Source organism: Pimephales promelas, chromosome 17 (genome assembly GCF_988280905.1).
Source record: "Pimephales promelas chromosome 17, fPimPro1.hap1.1, whole genome shotgun sequence".
Taxonomy (NCBI): Eukaryota; Metazoa; Chordata; class Actinopteri; order Cypriniformes; family Leuciscidae; genus Pimephales; species Pimephales promelas.
Window position 1 is genome coordinate 4,419,894 of NC_142785.1, and position 19,061 is coordinate 4,438,954.

The 19,061-nt window shown below is 39.7% G+C and overlaps 1 protein-coding gene across 4 annotated transcripts; it reads left to right on the forward strand.

The window, feature by feature from the left end:
- Nucleotides 1-426: 426 nt before the first annotated feature.
- mmp25b (matrix metallopeptidase 25b) lies at nt 427-19,061 on the forward strand. 4 transcript variants are annotated; one of them, XM_039657706.2, is made up of 11 exons: nt 427-557; nt 1,308-1,415; nt 1,926-2,058; nt 5,187-5,331; nt 6,221-6,510; nt 8,767-8,946; nt 10,049-10,142; nt 10,700-10,782; nt 10,926-11,078; nt 12,924-13,211; nt 16,222-19,061. In XM_039657706.2, the coding sequence occupies exons 2-11, from the start codon at nt 1,308-1,310 to the stop codon at nt 16,470-16,472; spliced, it is 1,725 nt and encodes a 574-aa protein (XP_039513640.2). In that variant the 5' UTR covers nt 427-557; the 3' UTR covers nt 16,473-19,061. The 4 variants fall into 4 exon arrangements, with proteins under 4 accessions (XP_039513640.2, XP_088977917.1, XP_088977918.1 ...); XM_089121791.1 differs by having other exon boundaries at nt 427-556; nt 1,374-1,415; XM_089121792.1 differs by lacking the exon at nt 1,308-1,415.

The following is a 19,061-nucleotide window of genomic DNA, read 5'->3' on the forward strand; positions in this document are numbered from 1 at the left end:
AATCAGAATTAACAAGTAATGTCAACAAATTAGACACATTTAAGTAATATGAACTCAATCTCTTTGAGTTGAATCAAAATTTGGGTTTACAGGTTATGATACACATGACGATTATGAGTATGAGCAAAATCTGCGTGAAGAATTGTTTCGTCCTCAGGCGAAACTTCCGATTGCAGGGACTGGTTTCCGCCAGCAAAAGTTCCCCGAACAACAGTAAATGTGACGCAGCTCATCAGCACATATTGGGAACAACACCACTTTTGCTAGCACTAACGTGTGGTATTGCTCATTAAAGTCCCGTTTTGTGTTGTTTACCACATGTTAATGTGTCTAGTGACAGCGCAATAGGCCTATGTTGAAATGTGTCCTATGATGAGTGTTACAAAACTACAGCATAACTGAGCATCTTAAACAGAATAGTGCGATACACTCTCACACACTGAGAACTTAAACATCAAAGTTAGTGCCATGACTTAATTATTTGTTTAAATGGATTTCCTGAACCCCTGTGATGTTATCTTCCTGCCACAGCTTCCGGTCACACAATCCCGTTTAAGGTAACATTGTTTCAAAGTTTTATTTTTGTGTCATAGGCTTTTCCGCAACTTATTATTAATTACATGATTTATTTATTTGATACAGTATTAATAGATGATTATTAAAAGTAGCTTTCTTCCACTAGTTTAATAGATTTTCGCGAGATTTTGTAAGCAATGTTATAGCCTACATATTGAAAATTAAAGAACACATAATAGCAATTGCTATCATTGCTGTGTTTGTTTAACTGAGGGACTAAAACAGAAAACAGAGCAATATTAGTGTTGTAACGGTAAAATTTGAAACATCCTGTTTCTTTCAGTTATGGGTGTAACTACTGCGCCTTAACCTCAGCTGTTTTGTGGTGTGTGTGTTTTTAAACTGATTTGTTTAACAAAATCTAAGAATGTTAAAGCTTCAGTTACTTGATTTAAAAAATGTTATAATATTAATTGTGTATTTTAATGCAGTTAAGTAATGCTCACTTGATTCAGCAGGGAGTGAGAGATTCTTACAGAAAGGTTTTTTTTTTGAGAGAGAGAGAGAGAGAGAGAGAGAGAGAGAGAGAGAGAGAGAGAGAGAGAGAGAGATAGAGAGAGAGCTTCTCATCGATTGGTCGGCCCTGCCTAGTCCTTAGAGATATAAACTGCAAGTGGCAAGAGAAACAGAGCCCATAACGGTATGAAGGGATAAGGGCAACATTAACCTTAGAATAAAGGCAGATCCTTGTAATTGTCGGCAGCTGTTTGTTCTTTACTCCGTCCATGCAGATGATTTCCTCAGGATGTGTGTGGTCAGTTCACCTGACCTGCACTGTGCTTGTGTTTATCTCTCCGGTTCTTTTGGCTCCGATGTCGGACCAGTACTCCCGGGGTGTGGTAAGATGAGCCTTACTCCGCATTACTACAAGTTGAACTCTTTTTTTAAAAAACTGGAAAAAAACATTGTGCCATATAAGTGTTTTTTGGTTGATGTTTTTTTTTTTATTATTTCATGTGCATATGTTAGTTTTGTATGTGTGTATTATCCCTTTGAGACAGATGTAAATAAATTATAGTCAGTGGAATTTCAGGGATTTTTCATAGAGAAGTGTGTTGGTGTCATTTCTAAGAGATTAGGGATTTCCACACCACAACAGTAAAAAAGGATGAAAATCTTTTTCAGATTTTTTTTTTTTTTTTTTACAAACGATTAACAATGAAACCATTGACATCCAATCAGAATCAGTATGTTATTGTATGTTGGTGGACGGACGCTAATATAGTTACTGTTATAGTAATTGTTCTTATTGTGAACTAGCCTTTACACTTTAATCGAAAATTATCAAGCTGTATGCATGTGTATATTTATATTTAAGTTAAATGAACATTTAGTGTGATGTATCGTAGGACTGGTTGAGCCGGTACGGGTACCTGCCCCCTCCGGACCCCCGCACAGGGCAGCTGCAAACCAAAGAGGGCATTGAGAAGGCCATCAAAGAGATGCAGAGATTCGCTGGCCTCAAAGACACGGGCAGACTCGGTAAATGCAATGCGTGTGCCTCTCACTGAAAGTACTTCATCACATGCAGGAAATGGTCTAACGGCCTTGTTTCACAAATCTTTGAGAAGGCTTTTTCAGTGCCTTTTGTTTTTTCTTCATTTATTTGTTCTTTTTTTTGTTCTAGATTTCCCTGCTTTTTTTTTGGAGATCAACTCTTTATTGTCTTTAGAAATAAAGATAAATCAAACATAAACTCAAACAAAAAGACAGGGAAGGGGGAGCAACAGACATGTCAAAAAATGAACAATATGACAGAGAACATTAAAAAATAATAACAACAAGAAATAAAAATAAATTAATAAATCGTTATACAATCATTCCTTTATATATTCCAATATTTTGGAAGAAAATCCTCCAACAAAAATATTTTGTTGATTTACCTCCTTTTTTTTTTCAAATTAAATTAAATCGAAACACCATCCCAGCTAACAGAAATAGGTTCGAAAAATGTTTTGATAAAGTTCACATTAAGTTTCTGAATGTTCTCTGAATCCTCAAAACATCCCGTTTTAAAAACTTTTTTTTGGTTCATTCTTGCTTATGTGAACGTTAAGGGAACATTCCATAAAGAGAACGCTACTTTTGAATGTTTGAGTAGTAGTAACATTTAAAAAAAAAACAAAAAAACATTATGCGAACATTCAACCAAATGTTTCAGGTAAAAACACTCCATGATGTTTAAATAATGTTTTTGTACTAACTTTCTGAGAACATTATTAAAGATCTGGGCCCGTATTCATTAAGAATCTTAATGCAAAGAGTAGCTCTTAGTGACAAAATTGTACTGTTCAACATCAAAACCCATGTAAAATAAAGCAGTATTTGAACTACAAAAAAAAAAGTGACAAAATTCTAAGAAAATTCTTAGAAATGTGGGCGTTTACTATTAAAATTAAAGAAAAAATCCTAGTAAAGAAACAAAAGTAATTGAGAAAGTATCTTAACCCTTAAAAGAGGTCTTAAGATCTAAATTGTTAGGAGTACGGACAAGGACTTTTAAGAGGCTTAAGAGTTTCTTTAGCAGAGGAGAAAATGGCAGAAACACGAAGAGGAGAAGAAATGTGTTGCAGACAATAGATGACAGTGAGTTAATAAGACGTTGGCCTTAACAGTAAACACTGTCCCTCTGTCCAGTTAAATAGACATCCCAACAATCAGTAATTGGAAAGAGTGGAACAATTTTTATCATTCTAAAGCCAATCAAATATCTTATAGGAAATTAAAGGCACACTATGCAGGAATTCCTTTTTTATCAAACAATGACCCCTAGAGTCACTGTGGAGTACTTGTATTTAAAGGGAACCTATTATTCCCCTTTTTACAAGATGTAATATTAGTCTCGGTGTCCCCAGAATGTATTTGTGAAGTTTCAGCACAAAATACCCCACAGTTAATTTATTATAACCATTTGAAAATGTCATTTTTGGGGCGTGTTTTAAAAAGAGCTGTTTTGGTGTATACAACCTTAAATGTAAATGAGCTACATATCCCCGCCCTGCCTTTGGATGAGGGCGTCACTTGCATACATGTGGCAGTCGGTAAGCAAAATGGGTGAAAGTGAGAGACCCGCTGTCATTCAGCCGTACATGTTTGAGTCGGAAGAAAATAGTCTCTGATCAGACCCAGATGTTGAAGAGACTTTGGAAGAATAAACACGAATGAGAATGGACCAGTACGTCTCGGGACGGTTATTTGATACATTTATGTTTATAGAGTTGTAATCGCGTCCCCTTTGAAATTATGGATGTGCAACACACACACACACACACAAACACTAACGTTGGCGCAATTTTTTGAAACTACATACACATACTGTGATAAAGTTTGCTACGGACAAGCGAAATTACATCTATGTGAGGGACCTGTTGCGTCATGTTTACATTACTTGTCATACAGGCGCTTCTGTGGCAAATGTGAGAAGATGGCTAACTTACAGTACAAGAACATATATGGAGTTTTTAATACAATATCTTTAAAAATATATATATATATTTATAAACGTGTGGTTACACACTATACAAACAAGGTTTAAATTATATACACAGACATCCTACGACGACAACAACTTTAGACACATTTGTTGTTAAATTGGCTGACATCGACTGAAATGACTATTTGCTCAAAAATCATAAAATACACTTACTGTTACTCGTTGGATCGCAAACAGTAGACCACGATCCACACTTGAGGATTAACTTTGAAGCAAGATCTGCTTTGAATTGACCCTCGTTCACAAAACAGTCAGTCAAAAAATGATTCGCTCAAACATAAACTTATTTACGAAGAAAAGCCGCCACTTAACTTAAACTTCCAAAATATAATACATCCACTGTGTTTTCAGTGGCTCTGATGTCGGAAATAAGTGAAAACTACTATGTTTGTCATTATTACATCCCATCCCACAACAGAACACTTATGTTTCCAAGAGACATTACCGGCTGTCGTTGAAACAATGGAGGATGGTGTACAGATCACAGAGGGCGGGGTCTGTGCCACAACCACACTGTCAATCAAACCCCTTGCTCAATTCTACGTCACAAAGCGCTGAATCTTAGAACAGCTCGTTCTGAGACAGTGGATATGATTTATTGAGATTGTAAAAAAAAAAAAACACTTTGTGGATTTTTATCATTCTAGGGTGGTTTTCCAACACACATTTATGTTCAAACACCATGTAAAAGTGAATTTTACATAATAGGTGCCCTTTAAGCTAAAACTCCTATGCAAAAGTTTTTAAGATATAAAAGATAGTTTTCTGAGAGGATTCTTAGATTCTTTGTGAATATGGGCCCTGATGAATTTGAATGAACATTCTGGAATAACATTTGTTGATAACCTTGAGATAACCTTGCCACAACGTTAGCTAAACTTCTGAGAATGTTCCATAGCTAGCTAGTTTTCAATTCTTGATATCTGCAAGTGTAATCATGAGATTTAGAGTGACTATACCTCATGCTGTGGTTGGTGGGTTCAATAAATTTCCTCTAGAGATAGAACTATTTCATTGCCTCCTCCTCACATGGGGTTTTATTACATGTACCGTAATGGACTCTGTGTCTCTGAAGTCTATATATTGATCTGAGACCTTCTGTCCTGTGCTTCTCTAGACAGTGCCACCCTGAAACTGATGAGCACACCACGATGTTCATTGCCGGACATTATAGGGTTCGGGGACTTGCTGAAAAAGCGAAGGAGGAAAAGAAGATATGCCACTGTTGGACTCCGCTGGAAAAAGTCTGACCTCACATGGAGGTCTGCATCGCTAGATACACACATGTCCAGCTAAAAGAGAACGTTTTCAGAACACTGTAAAAGACGTTCTCAGTAATGTTCTCAAAATGCTTGCATAAAAACATTGTTCTTTGGGCCTGTTCACACAGAACTAATTTTTCCTTTCCACTGCGCTCCTTTTCCAATACACGCGAAATGGACCGTCGCAGCTTCTTGCGCATGAAACGTCATTCTAAAAACATGGTTAAACTTTTTAAAAACTTGAGCTTTTTTCCGTCTGTTTTTTACACAGAAGACGAATGCTTTAAAACAAGTGAAGTCACATTTATTTATACAATACAAATTGTATAAAGTTGCATAAAATTGTACTCATATTGTTTTGAAGCAGATCACGACACGTTAATAAACAGGAAAATAACAGTGTTAATATCGCGCAATTCATAAATTACGAAACATGAAATTTAAGCTGTAAAGCAGCTCTACTGAAGATATTATTTTTTAGCTCTATTCAGTGTTGTTTCAGCGTTTCGCGCATGCGTCATCGCGCAAGCTAAATTTAGTTCAACTTTTTAAAAAACGTGAGCTTTTTTCGGTCTCGCATTTTAAACGGCAAAAACACATTCTCTGTGAACAGACCCTTTTTAAAACGCTTTAGTTGAACTTTGTTGCAGAATGGTCAGAGAACATTCAAAAGTAACTTTTCCATAATGTTTGCCGGTTAAATATAAAAAACTGGACATTTTTTTGTATGTTCAGAGAACATTTAGAATTAATGTTATCGTAACTTGATGGGAAAATTAGCAAAAGATTCTTACAACATTTTTGTTAGCTGGGTCACTGTCAAGCATAACGACTTACAATAACCCTTTTAAATATGCAGTCACTAACTTATCTCGGTTTTTCCTACTAGCATCCAGAATTACCCATCTCTCCATCCATCTCTTAAATCCAATTATGTCCAATATATAATGATGCATGCCTTTAAAGCCTGGAGTGATGTCACCAACCTCAAGTTTCAACAAGCTTCCTCGAGCGAGCAGAACACATCCGATATTAAGATCTCTTTCACCCGCTCGCTCCATGATGACGGATATCCATTTGATGGGAAGGGAGGGACACTTGCGCATGCCTTCTTCCCAGGGGAGTATGATCTTGCTGGAGATACGCATTTTGATGACGAGGAGAGCTGGACCTACGCAGGCAAGATACACAAGCATTACTAAATATTCTCTGACTGATTGATGAATAACAGTTTCAAAGCTGAAAATGTGTGGATTAATCATTTAATGCATTTGCAAATGAACTGGTTTTCCTTTTTTTTTTTGCTTTTAGGATATTTTCTGTCTGTTTTTTTCACTGAAGAAAAAGTCAAACCTAGTGAAGTCACATTTATTTATATATATACAATGTAATATTTTGTATTTATATATTGTTTCAAAGCAGCTTTACGTGAATAAACAGGAAAATAACAGTTTATGTTTATGAAATTATGAAACAAATGACATTTAAGCTTGAAAAGCAGCTCTGCAGAAGATATCTTATTATTCAGTTTAGTTTATTTCAGTGTTGTTTCAGTTCAGTTCAGTTCAAGTAAAGTTCATCAATAATGAAATGAGTTCAGCTAGCAACTCCATTGTGTTGTTATTCAGCTAATTCAGTTGATTCATTTCAGACAGTTCAATAATGTTGTCGAAATTGCAAAGTTAGTGTCATTATTCAGCTTTAATCAGTTCAGATTTTGTTCTCAAGCGATAGTGCCAGTTGCTGAATACTAGCTAAATGAAGTTCATGACGTTTGAGCGGATGGGTGTATGGGTATATTGCAACATCTTAGCTTACATCTTATGATCATGCATTTTCTAAAGCATCCCATAAGCCTGTTTTTGTTTTTCTCAATACATGTATTTCACAACTTTCAATCATGAACTGCAAGCCAAATATGTCCACCTATGCCGTATGATTAAATAATCAAACAAGGCTTTAAACTGATGTAGCTATCTTTAAAAACGACTTTTCCCTCCCTAATTTCAAGTGTTACAACATTAAATTCTCCCAAATTTTGAGATGGTCTTCACTGCAGAACACGAAATCCAGGGGGAGGAGTGATCCCTGATCCCTAACCCCACCCCTAATCCTACCGATCTCCACCCCCTGATCCCTAACCCCACACCTAATCCTACCGATCTCCACCCCCTGATCCCTAACCCCACCCCTAATCCTACCGATCTCCACCCCCTGATCCCTAACCCCACCCCTAATCCTACCGATCTCCACCCCCTGATCCCTAACCCCACACCTAATCCTACCGATCTCCACCCCCTGATCCCTAACCCCACCCCTAATCCTACCGATCTCCACCCCCTGATCCCTAACCCCACACCTAATCCTACCGATCTCCGCCCCCTGATCCTTAGCCCCACCCCTAATCCTACCGATCTCCGCCCCCTGATCCTTAGCCCCACCCCTAATCCTACTGATCTCCGCCCCCTGATCCTTAGCCCCACACCTAAGCCTACCCATCTCCGCCCCCTGATCCCTAACCCCACCTCTAATCCTACAATCTCTGCCCCTGATCCCTAACCCCACCCTTAATCCTACCCATCTCCACCCCCTGATCCCTAACACCACCCCTGATCCTACCCATCTCTGCCCCTTAGATATGGATTAAACTCCACCCCCTGATCCCTAACCCCACCCCTAATCCTACCCATCTCCGCCCCCTGATCCCTAACCCCACCCCTATTCCTTCCCATCTCCGCCCTCCTGATCCCTAACCCCACGATCTCCGCCCCCTGATCCCTAACTCCACCCCTAATCCTACCCATCTCCACTCCCTGATCCCTAACCCCACCCCTAATCCTACCAATCTATACCCCTGATCCCTAACCCCACCCCTAATCCTACCAATCTATACCCCTGATCCCTAACCCCACCCATCTCCGCCCACTGATCCCTAACCCCACCCCTAATCCTACCCATCTCCGCCCCCTGATCCCTAACCCCACCCCTAATCCTACCCATCTCCGCCCCCTGATCCCTAACCCCACCCCTAATCCTACCCATCTCCGCCCCTTAGATCTGGATCCAACTCCGCCCCCTGGATCTCGTGTACTGCAATGAGATGCTACTGCAAATTTTAGGGTTTATGAGTTGCCTAAAATGGCATATGTGTACTGTATAACTAAGAAGTATTGCTGTTCATGCCAAGGATTTTAGAAAACATTTGAAAACAGCTAACGTATCGTATTTTTAAAAAGGCGTGGAGGAAAAAATGTAACGTTAAAAAAGTAAGCATTGTCATTACCATCATGTTCTCTTTATTTTAGGACATCCTTTAGATTAGTTTTTCATGCTTTTAAGTAGTCAAAAGTGTCCTTCATTGACAAATCACCCACTTATAAAACCACTGATATTATGCATAAATGAGAATCTCCTCTATTCTGTCAATGTTTTCAGATGACAGGGGCACTGATTTGTTCTCGGTGGCTGTGCATGAATTTGGTCATGCCCTCGGTCTCTCTCATTCCTCCTCTTCTCCTTCCATCATGCGGCCATATTACCAGGGTGCTGTTGGAGATGATATTCCATCTTACACTCTTCCAGATGACGATCGCTATGCCATTCAGTCAATCTACGGTAGGAATATGCTCTCAATAAGCTTTGTGCACCTGCGCTGGAAGGGATTGTTCACGCAAAATTGAATTTTGTGTCATAATTTGCTCATCTTCAGGTCTTTTAAAACCTGTTTCCCGTTATTTTCTTTCTATGGAAAACAAAAACAACACATCACAATTCTTTTCTCCTTATACAGCAGCTAACCATAAGGACAAAATCACAAAACATATCATAACACAATAGCTTATTGTAAAAAACAAAGTGATTTTCTTTTTTTTTTGTTTTCTTTAAATAAGAACATGTGCTAAGAATGTAAAATTAAATAAAATGTAACACTTTTTAATCTGTTCGCTGGTTTGAAATCATTATCTGTAAACTGATCTATTCAGTTATTCGCCTTGGGTTAGTTAACACAAAAATGAAAATTATTGTCATTAATTACTCACCCTCATGCCGTTCCAAACCTGTAAGACTTTCTTTTATCTTCAGAACACAAATGAAGATCTTTTTGATGAAATCTGAGAGCTTTCTGCCCCTCCATTGATAGCTACGCAACTACCACTTTCAAGCCCCAGAAAGGTAATAAAGACATTATTAAAGTAATCCATGTGACTCCAGTGGTTTGAACTCAATATTATAAAGCAAAGGAGGTACTTTGTTTGCAAAACATTCATCTCCAACACGTGTTCACAAGAGCACAACGCATGCGTGTTGTGTTGATGCGAGAATGGCTGTTGTTGCGTGAACAAGCGTTGGAGATAAATATTTTTGTAAATAAAGTGGTAAATTATGTTTTTAATTTTAACTTTTTTTTGCTAAGAAAGTACTTCATAAAACCGTCACTTGGATTACTTTAATGATGTCTTTACTACCTTTCTGGGGCTTGAAAGTGGCAGTTGCTTAGGATGTCAATGGAAGGACAGAAAGCTCTAAGATTTCATCAAAAAGATCTTCATTTGTGTTTTGAAGATGAACTAAAGTCTTATGGTTTTGGAACGACATGAGGGTGAGTAATTAATTAATTTAATTTATCTGGAATTTCAATTTTTAGGTGAACTAGCCCTTTAAGCCAAGCTGACCTTATCTAAAGTTGTGGCTGTGGTTTTGGTTTGTTGTTTGACAGGAATTAAGACAGGCTCACCAACACCATCACCAAATAAACCAACACCACCCTTACCCAAACCACCTACTCCACCCCGTCCCAAAGTACCATCACAGTGAGTCATGATAACCAAGAAACATGCAATAGTGTTCAAAAGTTAAAGGTCATTAAGAATTTTTTTAAAAAGAAGCATTAAATTGATCAAAAGAGACTGTTAAGGCTTCTAAAATAATCAGAGAGATTTCTGTTTCAAGTAAATGCTGTTCTTTTGAACTTTCTATTAATCAACTAATCAAAAATATTAAGCAGCACAACTGTTTTCAGCATTGCTAATGATCAGAAATGTTTCTTGAGCAGCAAATCATCATATTAGAATCATGTGACACTGAAATTCAACTTTGCATCACAAGAATAAATGACGTTTAAAAACAGAGTGAAGTAGAAAAAGTTATTTTGAATTGCAAATATTTCACAGTATTAGAGTTTTAAAGTATTTTTTGGTCAAATAAATGCAGCCTTGATCAGCAGACGAGACTTATTTCAAAGACATTCAAAGCTCTTTCGGGCCCCAAACTTTTGAACAACAGTGCAGATACACTGCCATATCAGCTTCTAATGACATCTCCTGCACTCGATGAGAAGACGTTCAAATTAAAATCTCTGTTTGTCTAGACCGGATCCAACAGCCCAGAATCGTTGTGAGGGAGGTTTTGATGCGGTGGCAAACATCAGAGGAGATGTTTTCTTTTTCAAAGGTACAATCTATGCTGTCTAAAATACCATTTTTTAGAATTGTACAGATTTTGCCTAGCTTAAAAGATTATAATAAAGCTGTTACATGTATTTTATTCATTATATGAGCTCATTTATTTTTTTTGATTTCTTCTGCTTCGGCCAGGTCCATATTTCTGGCGAATCCAGCGGTCTGGATCTCTCGTGTCTTTCCAACCCGCTCTCATTAAAAACTTCTGGATTGGTCTTCCTCCTGGCACTGACAAGATAGATGCGGTTTACGAAAGAAAGCCGGACAGCACAATCGTCTTCTTCATAGGTTAGTTTCTTTTAATTCATTTGGGCGCACAATGGAAGAACAAATACAAAGTTCTGTAATGAAACTCGAGATGCCGCAGGCTAATAGGTTCTTAAAGGGACACTCCGTCAAAAAATGAAAATTCTGTCATTTACTCACCCTCAAGTTGTTGCAAATCTGTATACAAACAAAAAGGAAGATATTTTGAAGAACGATCGGGACCAAACAGTTGTGTGGCACAATTGACTTCCATAGTAGAAAAAAAAAAAATATGGCAGTCCAGCCTGTTCTCATTCCAAGGCGTCATATACTGACACTTTTGACAATGCATATACATCCAACGCACATGGCACCCTTCAGTGTCAATATGAGACGCAGATACATATGGGCCAGAAGGCGCCTCCTAGTGGTCTAACCCTAACACTACCCCAGACCAAAACCTACCCATAACTGAAGCATGTTATATTGACGTTAAAGGGTTAGTTCACCCAAAAATGAAAATTAAGTCATTAATTACTCACCCCCATGCTGTACCAACCCCGTAAGACCTTCGTTCGTCTTCGGAACACAAATGAAGATATTTTTGATTAAATTTGAGAGCTGTATAACTACCACATTGGCTCCTAAGGGACTGCCTCTTGACGGCCCAGAAAGTCAATGAAGAAAATGTTTAAATATCCCAAGTGACTACCATGGCTCAACTATATGTTCATCAAGCGACGCGAATACTTTTTGTGCGAAAAAACAAACAAAAATAACGAGTTTATTCGACTATTTCTTTTCTTCCTTGTAGGCCAGAAACGAGATTTCCTTATAGATTTCCACGACGCATGCGCGAGAATTGCAAACTGCTTACACCAGCTTACACCACTTCAGATCGCAATTCTCGCGCATGCGTCGTGGAAATCTAAGGAAGTCTCGTTCTGGCCTACAAGGAAGAAAAGAAATAGTCGAATAAACTCGTTATTTTTGTTTGTTTTTTCGCACAAAAAGTATTCGCGTCGCTTGATAAACATATAGTTGAGCCACGGTAGTCACTTGGGATATTTAAACATTTTCTTCATTGACTTTCTGGGCCGTCAAGAGGCAGTCCCTTAGGAGCCAATGTGGCAGTTATACAGCTCTCAAATTTAATCAAAAATATCTTCATTTGTGTTCCGAAGACGAACGAAGGTCTTACGGGGTTGGTACAGCATGGGGGTGAGTAATTAATGACTTAATTTTCATTTTTGGGTGAACTAACCCTTTAAAGGGTGCCATGTGCATTGGATTCATACGCATTGTCAAAAGCATCACTATATGATGCCCTAGGATGAGAATGCTCTGGGCAGTCAATGGTGCCACCAGATTGTGTTCAGCAGAAGAAGGAAACTCATATAGGTTTGCAACAACTTGAGTAAATGATGATAGAATTTTCATTTTTAGGTGGAATAACCCTTTAACTCAAACGCTTGCAATCGCATCATTCTCTATAGTGCGCAGCTGATTGGTTCCTGCTGAATCAGCAGCCATTGAACTCGCTGCTCTACTTTCACATTGGTTAGCATTTGCCTTAGCAGTGCTGCATGCTTTCATAAACCCTCCACCTTCCCCAGCTCCACCTGTATAGATCTGTTACGGGTAAATCTTGTACGCTATATTGTAGAGCAGCAGCATGTTTTACTTACTCACAACAGTGTGTCATGTATGTATTGGCCATAGCAAGTCCTAATTGTTACAGCAGCAGCGTAGCAGATCTATTCTGCCAACATCAACATGGTCATATCCATTACATGCCAAACACTCCAGAAATCAGTTTGAAAATGCTTGTTTTGGTTAGTGAATGCATGTAATTATTATTATTATTATTATTTTTTTTTTACATAGGCTCACAGTACTGGGTATTTAAAGACACCATGGCGATGTCTGGTTATCCACGTCCGTTGTCAGACTGGGGGCTAATCTCTCATAATGGAAAGGATGTGAAGAGGGTGGAGGCGGCCTTCACTTGGGCTCATAATGGAAAAACCTACATCTTCAGTGGTGGAGAGTTCTGGAGGTTCAATGAAGGCTCAGGGACTGAGAACCGTCATCAAGACGCAGATTATCCCAGAGACTCCTCCCTCTGGAAGGGTGTGCCCATTAACCCTGATGACATCATCACCTGGGGAGAGGGTAATGTAGAGAACGTCTATTTACCTCAAGTGCATTTTCAGCTTAGTATACAGAGGAAGCTTTTGTTATCATTCATATCATTCTGTAGTGGTCAGTGAGACTATGTTGGGATATTTCCATTAGCTTGTGGATAAATAAAAAAAAATTATACACTTCCGAAATAGACTTTCAGACTTTGTTTAACATTTTCCCTGAAAGTTTGAGTAAGAATAGTTTGCAAGAGCGCGATTGCTACTTGTTAGCAACTACTTGTTAGCAACCGCCTTTTACAAGATAAGTAAAAACTTAAAACATTTCTAATGTATTTTATATCATAGAAAATATCTTGCGCTTACTTGTGTTCACCACAGACTTTATTTTAGGCGTGTAACCAAAAACGTCTGATATCGCACACTATCTTGAGTAGGTACTTATTTTAAATAAGTAATTATTCACGATCATGTGACCTACAAGCCTCAGTTGCGTCGCTTCACAGCCATTCATAAATCCTCTCCTGTGGCCTCATGAGATAGTGAAGAGTCCATCACATGCACACTTCAGAATCCCATTGGAAGAAGTTGTCACAGTGTCTGGTCGTGTTTCCCTGGCTTGCCACGAGAGGTCCTCATTCTCACGGTTTCTTTCACATTTGATTTCAATTCCCAGCATTCTGTCTGTTACTTATCACTGTTCATTGCACTCAGCTGTTCCCTGTAATCATTGTACCCAGCTGTTCCTTGTTAGTTCTTTGTTAGATCTGTGTGTATATATTTCCTGTCTGTGTCAGTATGTGTTACGGAGTCGTTGTTATATGTCACCACCTTTGAGGGTTGTTGAGTTTGTTCTTGTTTTGTTTGATTATTTGGATTTTAACACCGGCCTGGAAGACTGTGTGTGTTCGTGACAGAACGACTCCGTCACAAAACAATCCAGCGGTATGTTTTGCAACATCTCTTCCCCAGCCACCAAGCGGAGAGAAGGGAGTTGTTTCAGGGGACCCGGTTGGTAAAGTTCCGCGGGACCCGTAGAGGTCGCAGTAGAGGAGGTGATAGAGAGATGTTTCATGTCCTGTCTGCCAAGCCTGAGACTGTTCACTTCCCATCTGCTCAGCAAAAGACTGTTCACGTCCCGTCTGTCCAGTCAGAGACGGACCAGGAGACACCCATTTTCTCAGGCGAGGGTATACTGAGCGACTATTTGAAGTGTTTGGCTCGGATCCTGGACATGCCTGTGTTCACTATTCCAGAGCCGGAGCCAGTGTCTGCTGTTCCAGAGGTGGAGCCAGAGCCAGTGCCTGTTCCAGTGCCGGAGCCAGTGTCTGTTTCTGTGTTTGTGTCGGTCCTCGTGGCTATTACTCTTCTAGTGGCTGTTCCTGAGCCGGTGTCTGCCGTTCGCGAGCCGGTGTCTGCCGTTCCAGAGCCGGAGCCAGTGCCTGCGGTTCCAGAGTCGGAGCCAGTGCCTGCCGTTCCAGAGCCGGAGCCAGTGCCTGCCGTTCCAGAGCCGGAGCCAGTGCCTGCCGTTCCAGAGCCGGAGCCAGTGCCTGCCGTTCCAGAGCCGGAGCCAGTGCCTGCCGTTCCAGAGCCGGAGCCAGTGCCTGCCGTTCCAGAGCCGGAGCCAGTGCCTGCTGTTCCAGAGCCGGAGCCAGTGCCTGCCGTTTCAGAGCCGGAGCCAGTGCCTGCCGTTCCAGAGTCGGAGCCAGTGCCTGCGGTTCCAGAGCCGGAGCCAGTGCCTGCCGTTCCAGAGTCGGAGCCAGTGCCTTCGGTTCCAGAGTCGGAGCCAGTGCCTGCGGTTCCAGAGTCGGAGCCAGTGCCTTCGGTTCCAGAGTCGGAGCCAGTGCCTGCGGTTCCAGAGTCGGAGCCAGTGCCTGCGGTTCCAGAGTCGGAGCCAGTGCCTGCGGTTCCAGAGTCGGGGCCAGTGCCTGCGGTTCCAGAGTCGGGGCCAGTGCCTGCGGTTCCAGAGTCGGGGCCAGTGCCTGCGGTTCCAGAGTCGGAGCCAGTGCCTGTTGTTCCAGAGTCGGAGCCAGTGCCCGCTGTTCCAGAGTCGGAGCCAGTGCCCGCTGTTCCAGAGTCGGAGCCAGTGCCCGCTGTTCCAGAGTCGGAGCCAGTGCCCGCTGTTCCAGAGTCGGAGCCAGTGCCCGCTGTTCCAGAGCCGGAGCCAGTGCCCGCTGTTCCAGAGTCGGAGCCAGTGCCCGCTGTTCCAGAGTCGGAGCCAGTGCCCGCTGTTCCAGAGTCGGAGCCAGTGCCCGCTGTTCCAGAGTCGGAGCCAGTGCCCGCTGTTCCAGAGCCGGAGCCAGTGCCCGCTGTTCCAGAGTCGGAGCCAGTGCCCGCTGTTCCAGAGTCGGAGCCAGTGCCCGCTGTTCCAGAGTCGGAGCCAGTGCCCGCTGTTCCAGAGTCGGAGCCAGTGCCTGCTGTTCCAGAGTCGCAGCCGGAGCCAGTGCCTGTGTCTGTTCCAGTGGCAGTGAGTAGATAGGTCATCTGGGGTTTTTTTGCCTTCTCTTTTATGAGTACTGTTCATACATGGGGAAGAATTTGATTTCTGATGCAGCCAATGACTTCAGGACAATGGAACCGGACGTGAAAAATGCCCCAAATATATGGTGATGGCGTCAGATGAGCAGAAACATATTAAGTATCTCTGGACATTAGTGTTCTGTGATATTGTATTATGCTGAAATATATGTCTATTTGTTAATGCGGGATTTGTGGACAAAATTAATATCTTTAAAATGTTAAAGATACTGTTTTATTTTAAAGTGATAATATAAAATGAGACCCTTGGAGTAAGATGCCATCTCAGAATTGGCACAGTTGGCTTAAAAATCAACCATGATTTTTAACATTGTCTTCACTCATTATTTGATTGAAAAAAGCCACAATTGGATTAAAAAAAAATTGTCCACAATCTTGGACACATTTTTATTCACAATACATTTGTTACAATGTACTATGGGATTGTCCTCTCCCTGAATGATTCATAGAAGGCAACTTTTTCCCATCATGCCTGTGATCCCTCTTCTTGCTTTGCTTCTTAGGAGATACCTATTTCTTCAAGAACAACTCGTACTGGGTGCTGAAGAGCGGAGAGTTGGACCAAGAGAGTGTCAGTCTCGGATCGACCGCAGTAGATTGGATGAAGTGTCCAGAGCCAACTCCAACCAAACCTCCAGACAACCCACGGCAAAAAGGAGACTGTTACTGCGGCATCAATGGAGCCTTACAGATGAGTGTTTCATCGTGGATACTGTCAGCCGTAGTCCTGCTTTATCCAGCTGTCTTCATATAGGCCTCAACGCGCAATAACTCATCAGCCTTATTTTACATGGACTGTCTCAAAGCACTTAAAGTGATATCAAATATACAAATATTAATTAAAGGGATACTCCACTGTTTTTTCTTTTCACATTAAACTATGTTATTACCTTAACTAAGACGAGTTGATACATGCCTCTGTCGTCTCAGTGCGTGCACTCAATCACTCTGGCACGAGAGACACTTTGATAGCACTTAACTAGCCCAGTTCATTGAATAGGGGCCAAGCAGAGAAGCGACCAAACACCTTCACGTTTTCCCTATTTAAATACAGTTACACGAGTAGAGTAACTCGGCCTAGAATGTTGACACAAAATAAAACGTTGTGCTTTTCTAAGCGTGTAAAGTGGATAATAATAATGTATAGTGGAATACCACAGTAAGTGCTTGGGAGCACTTCGACTCGGTGTAGTAATATCATCACTCGTGAAAATTCCTCTCCTCCCTCTCACTCTCCGGAGTGATGATATTACTTTGCAGAGTCCATAGATATACACTACCGGTTAAAAGTTTTAGATCGGTAAGATTTTTTTATGTTTTTAAATGAAGTCACTTCTGCTCACCAAGGCTGCTTTATTTGATGGAAAAAAAAATGACAAACAGTAATATTGTGAAATATTATGACAATTTAAAATGACTGTTTTCTATTTTAATATATTTTAAAATGTAATTTGAAAGCTGAATTTGCTGATGCTGATTACAGATCAGTTTTCAGTGTCACATGCTCCTTCAGAAATCACTCTAATATGCTGATTTTATGCTCAAAAATCTAATTATTATTTTCAATGTTGAAAACAGTCGTGTACCATTTTCCCACCCAAAATTCTATGATAAATAGAAAGTTCAAAAGAACAGCATTTATTTAAAATCCCCCAAAAATAAAAAATAAATTCTTACTGACCCCAAACTTTTGAATGGTAGTGATTAATGTTACAAAAGCTTTCCAATTCAGATCAATTCTGTTCTTTTGAACTTTCTATTCATCAAAGAATCCTGAAATAAAAATGTAAAAAAAAAAAAACTTTCAACATAGATAATAATGATACATGTTTCTTGAGCATCATATTATAATAATTTCTGTAGGATCATGTGACACTGAAGACTGGAGTAATGATGCTGTAAATTCAGCTTTGATCACAGGAATAAATTATATTTCACTATATATTCACATAGAAAATCGCTGTTTTAAATTGTAATAATATTTCACAACATTACTGTTTTTTTTTTTTTTTTTTTTTTTTAATCAAGTAATTGCAGCCTTGGTGAGCAGAAGAGACTTCTTTTAAAAACATAAAAAATCTTACCGGTAGTATACATGCGCCGAGTCGAAGTGCTCCCAAGCACTTGCTGTGGTATTCCGCCATACAATATAGTTATTCACTTTACACATAGTTTAATCTGAAAAAAAAAATGTGGAGAATAGAACAGATTCACATGGTAAAAGACAAGGTTTGATCTATGCAGGTTTAACATACAAGTATCTTAAAATAGATTATTTTTCAGCTTTTTTTATGAGGTTCAAAGAATTCATTATTTATAGCTTTTGCATTGTTCTGCGACTACAGGGTAAAAACATAGAGTACGAAGATTTATCTAAATGAATTCATTTTTATCATGTAGGCAGATTGAGATATGCTGTATAGTCCGTGTGATCTCCAGCTGCAATGACAAACAGGATCCACTTGTGGGCGACACACAACGTGGCAGAGCTTTAATAGGTTATCTGTGTTATCTAAGCAGGGGTGTCAAGTTTAGTTCTTGGAGTGTCGCTGTCCTGCAGTTTAACTCCATCTCTAGTTAAACACACCTGGACCAGCCAATCAAGGTCTAAGGGATTACTAGAAACTCCCAGGCTGGGGTTTTGGAGCTAAACTCTGTCGGACAGTGGCTCTCAGGAGTGGAGTTTGACACATGTGGGGCCTCATTTATAAGACGTGTCACACATACACACATTTCAGAAATGATCATAAAGTCAAATGTAGATAACACACTTCTTTAAATAAGGCCCCTCATCTATGGCTTTGCTTAAATTCACAGGGCCTGGAATTTTGCTGGGACATTTTGATACAAGTTTATGGGTCAGAGGCATGATGCTTTTTTTTTTGTCTAGATCTAAATATTTATTAAAACATTCATATAAATGCAATTCATAAAAGTAATGCAACTGTCCCGATATCACAATGAAGAGAAAGGGCTCATTGATTAAGAATGTCATTAATTAACTCATAAAAATAAGGTATTATTGTATTGTTTCTATGAAAAACAAAAACGCATTCTAAATTGAAAAACGTTTGGAAAAACACACAGAAAATGTGTCATGGTTTATTGAGTTTCTTAAAATATCAACAGTTTTTTTTGTTTTTTTTTTACTTTTTTATGACCGGGCAAGATACTGTAAGTGTGTTTTAAACAAGATATCCTTTTTATTTTTTTATCTGGTATCACAACCCACCTCAATATCTTAAAGAGTCCAGATTTAATAATTGCAAATGACTCAAATGTTTGTATATACTTAATAAAATAATTTTGCAATCCGATTTAGTATTATTGAGATAATATTATA

Bases quoted from the DNA above. Each gene is read 5' to 3' on its own strand.
- mmp25b (XM_039657705.2), top strand. From the start codon at position 1,302: ATGCAGATGATTTCCTCAGGATGTGTGTGGTCAGTTCACCTGACCTGC. The intron at 6,511-8,766 runs GCAAGATACACA...CAATGTTTTCAG, and splicing joins GGAGAGCTGGACCTACGCAG to ATGACAGGGGCACTGATTTG. The intron at 11,079-12,923 runs GTTAGTTTCTTT...TTTTTTACATAG, and splicing joins CACAATCGTCTTCTTCATAG to GCTCACAGTACTGGGTATTT.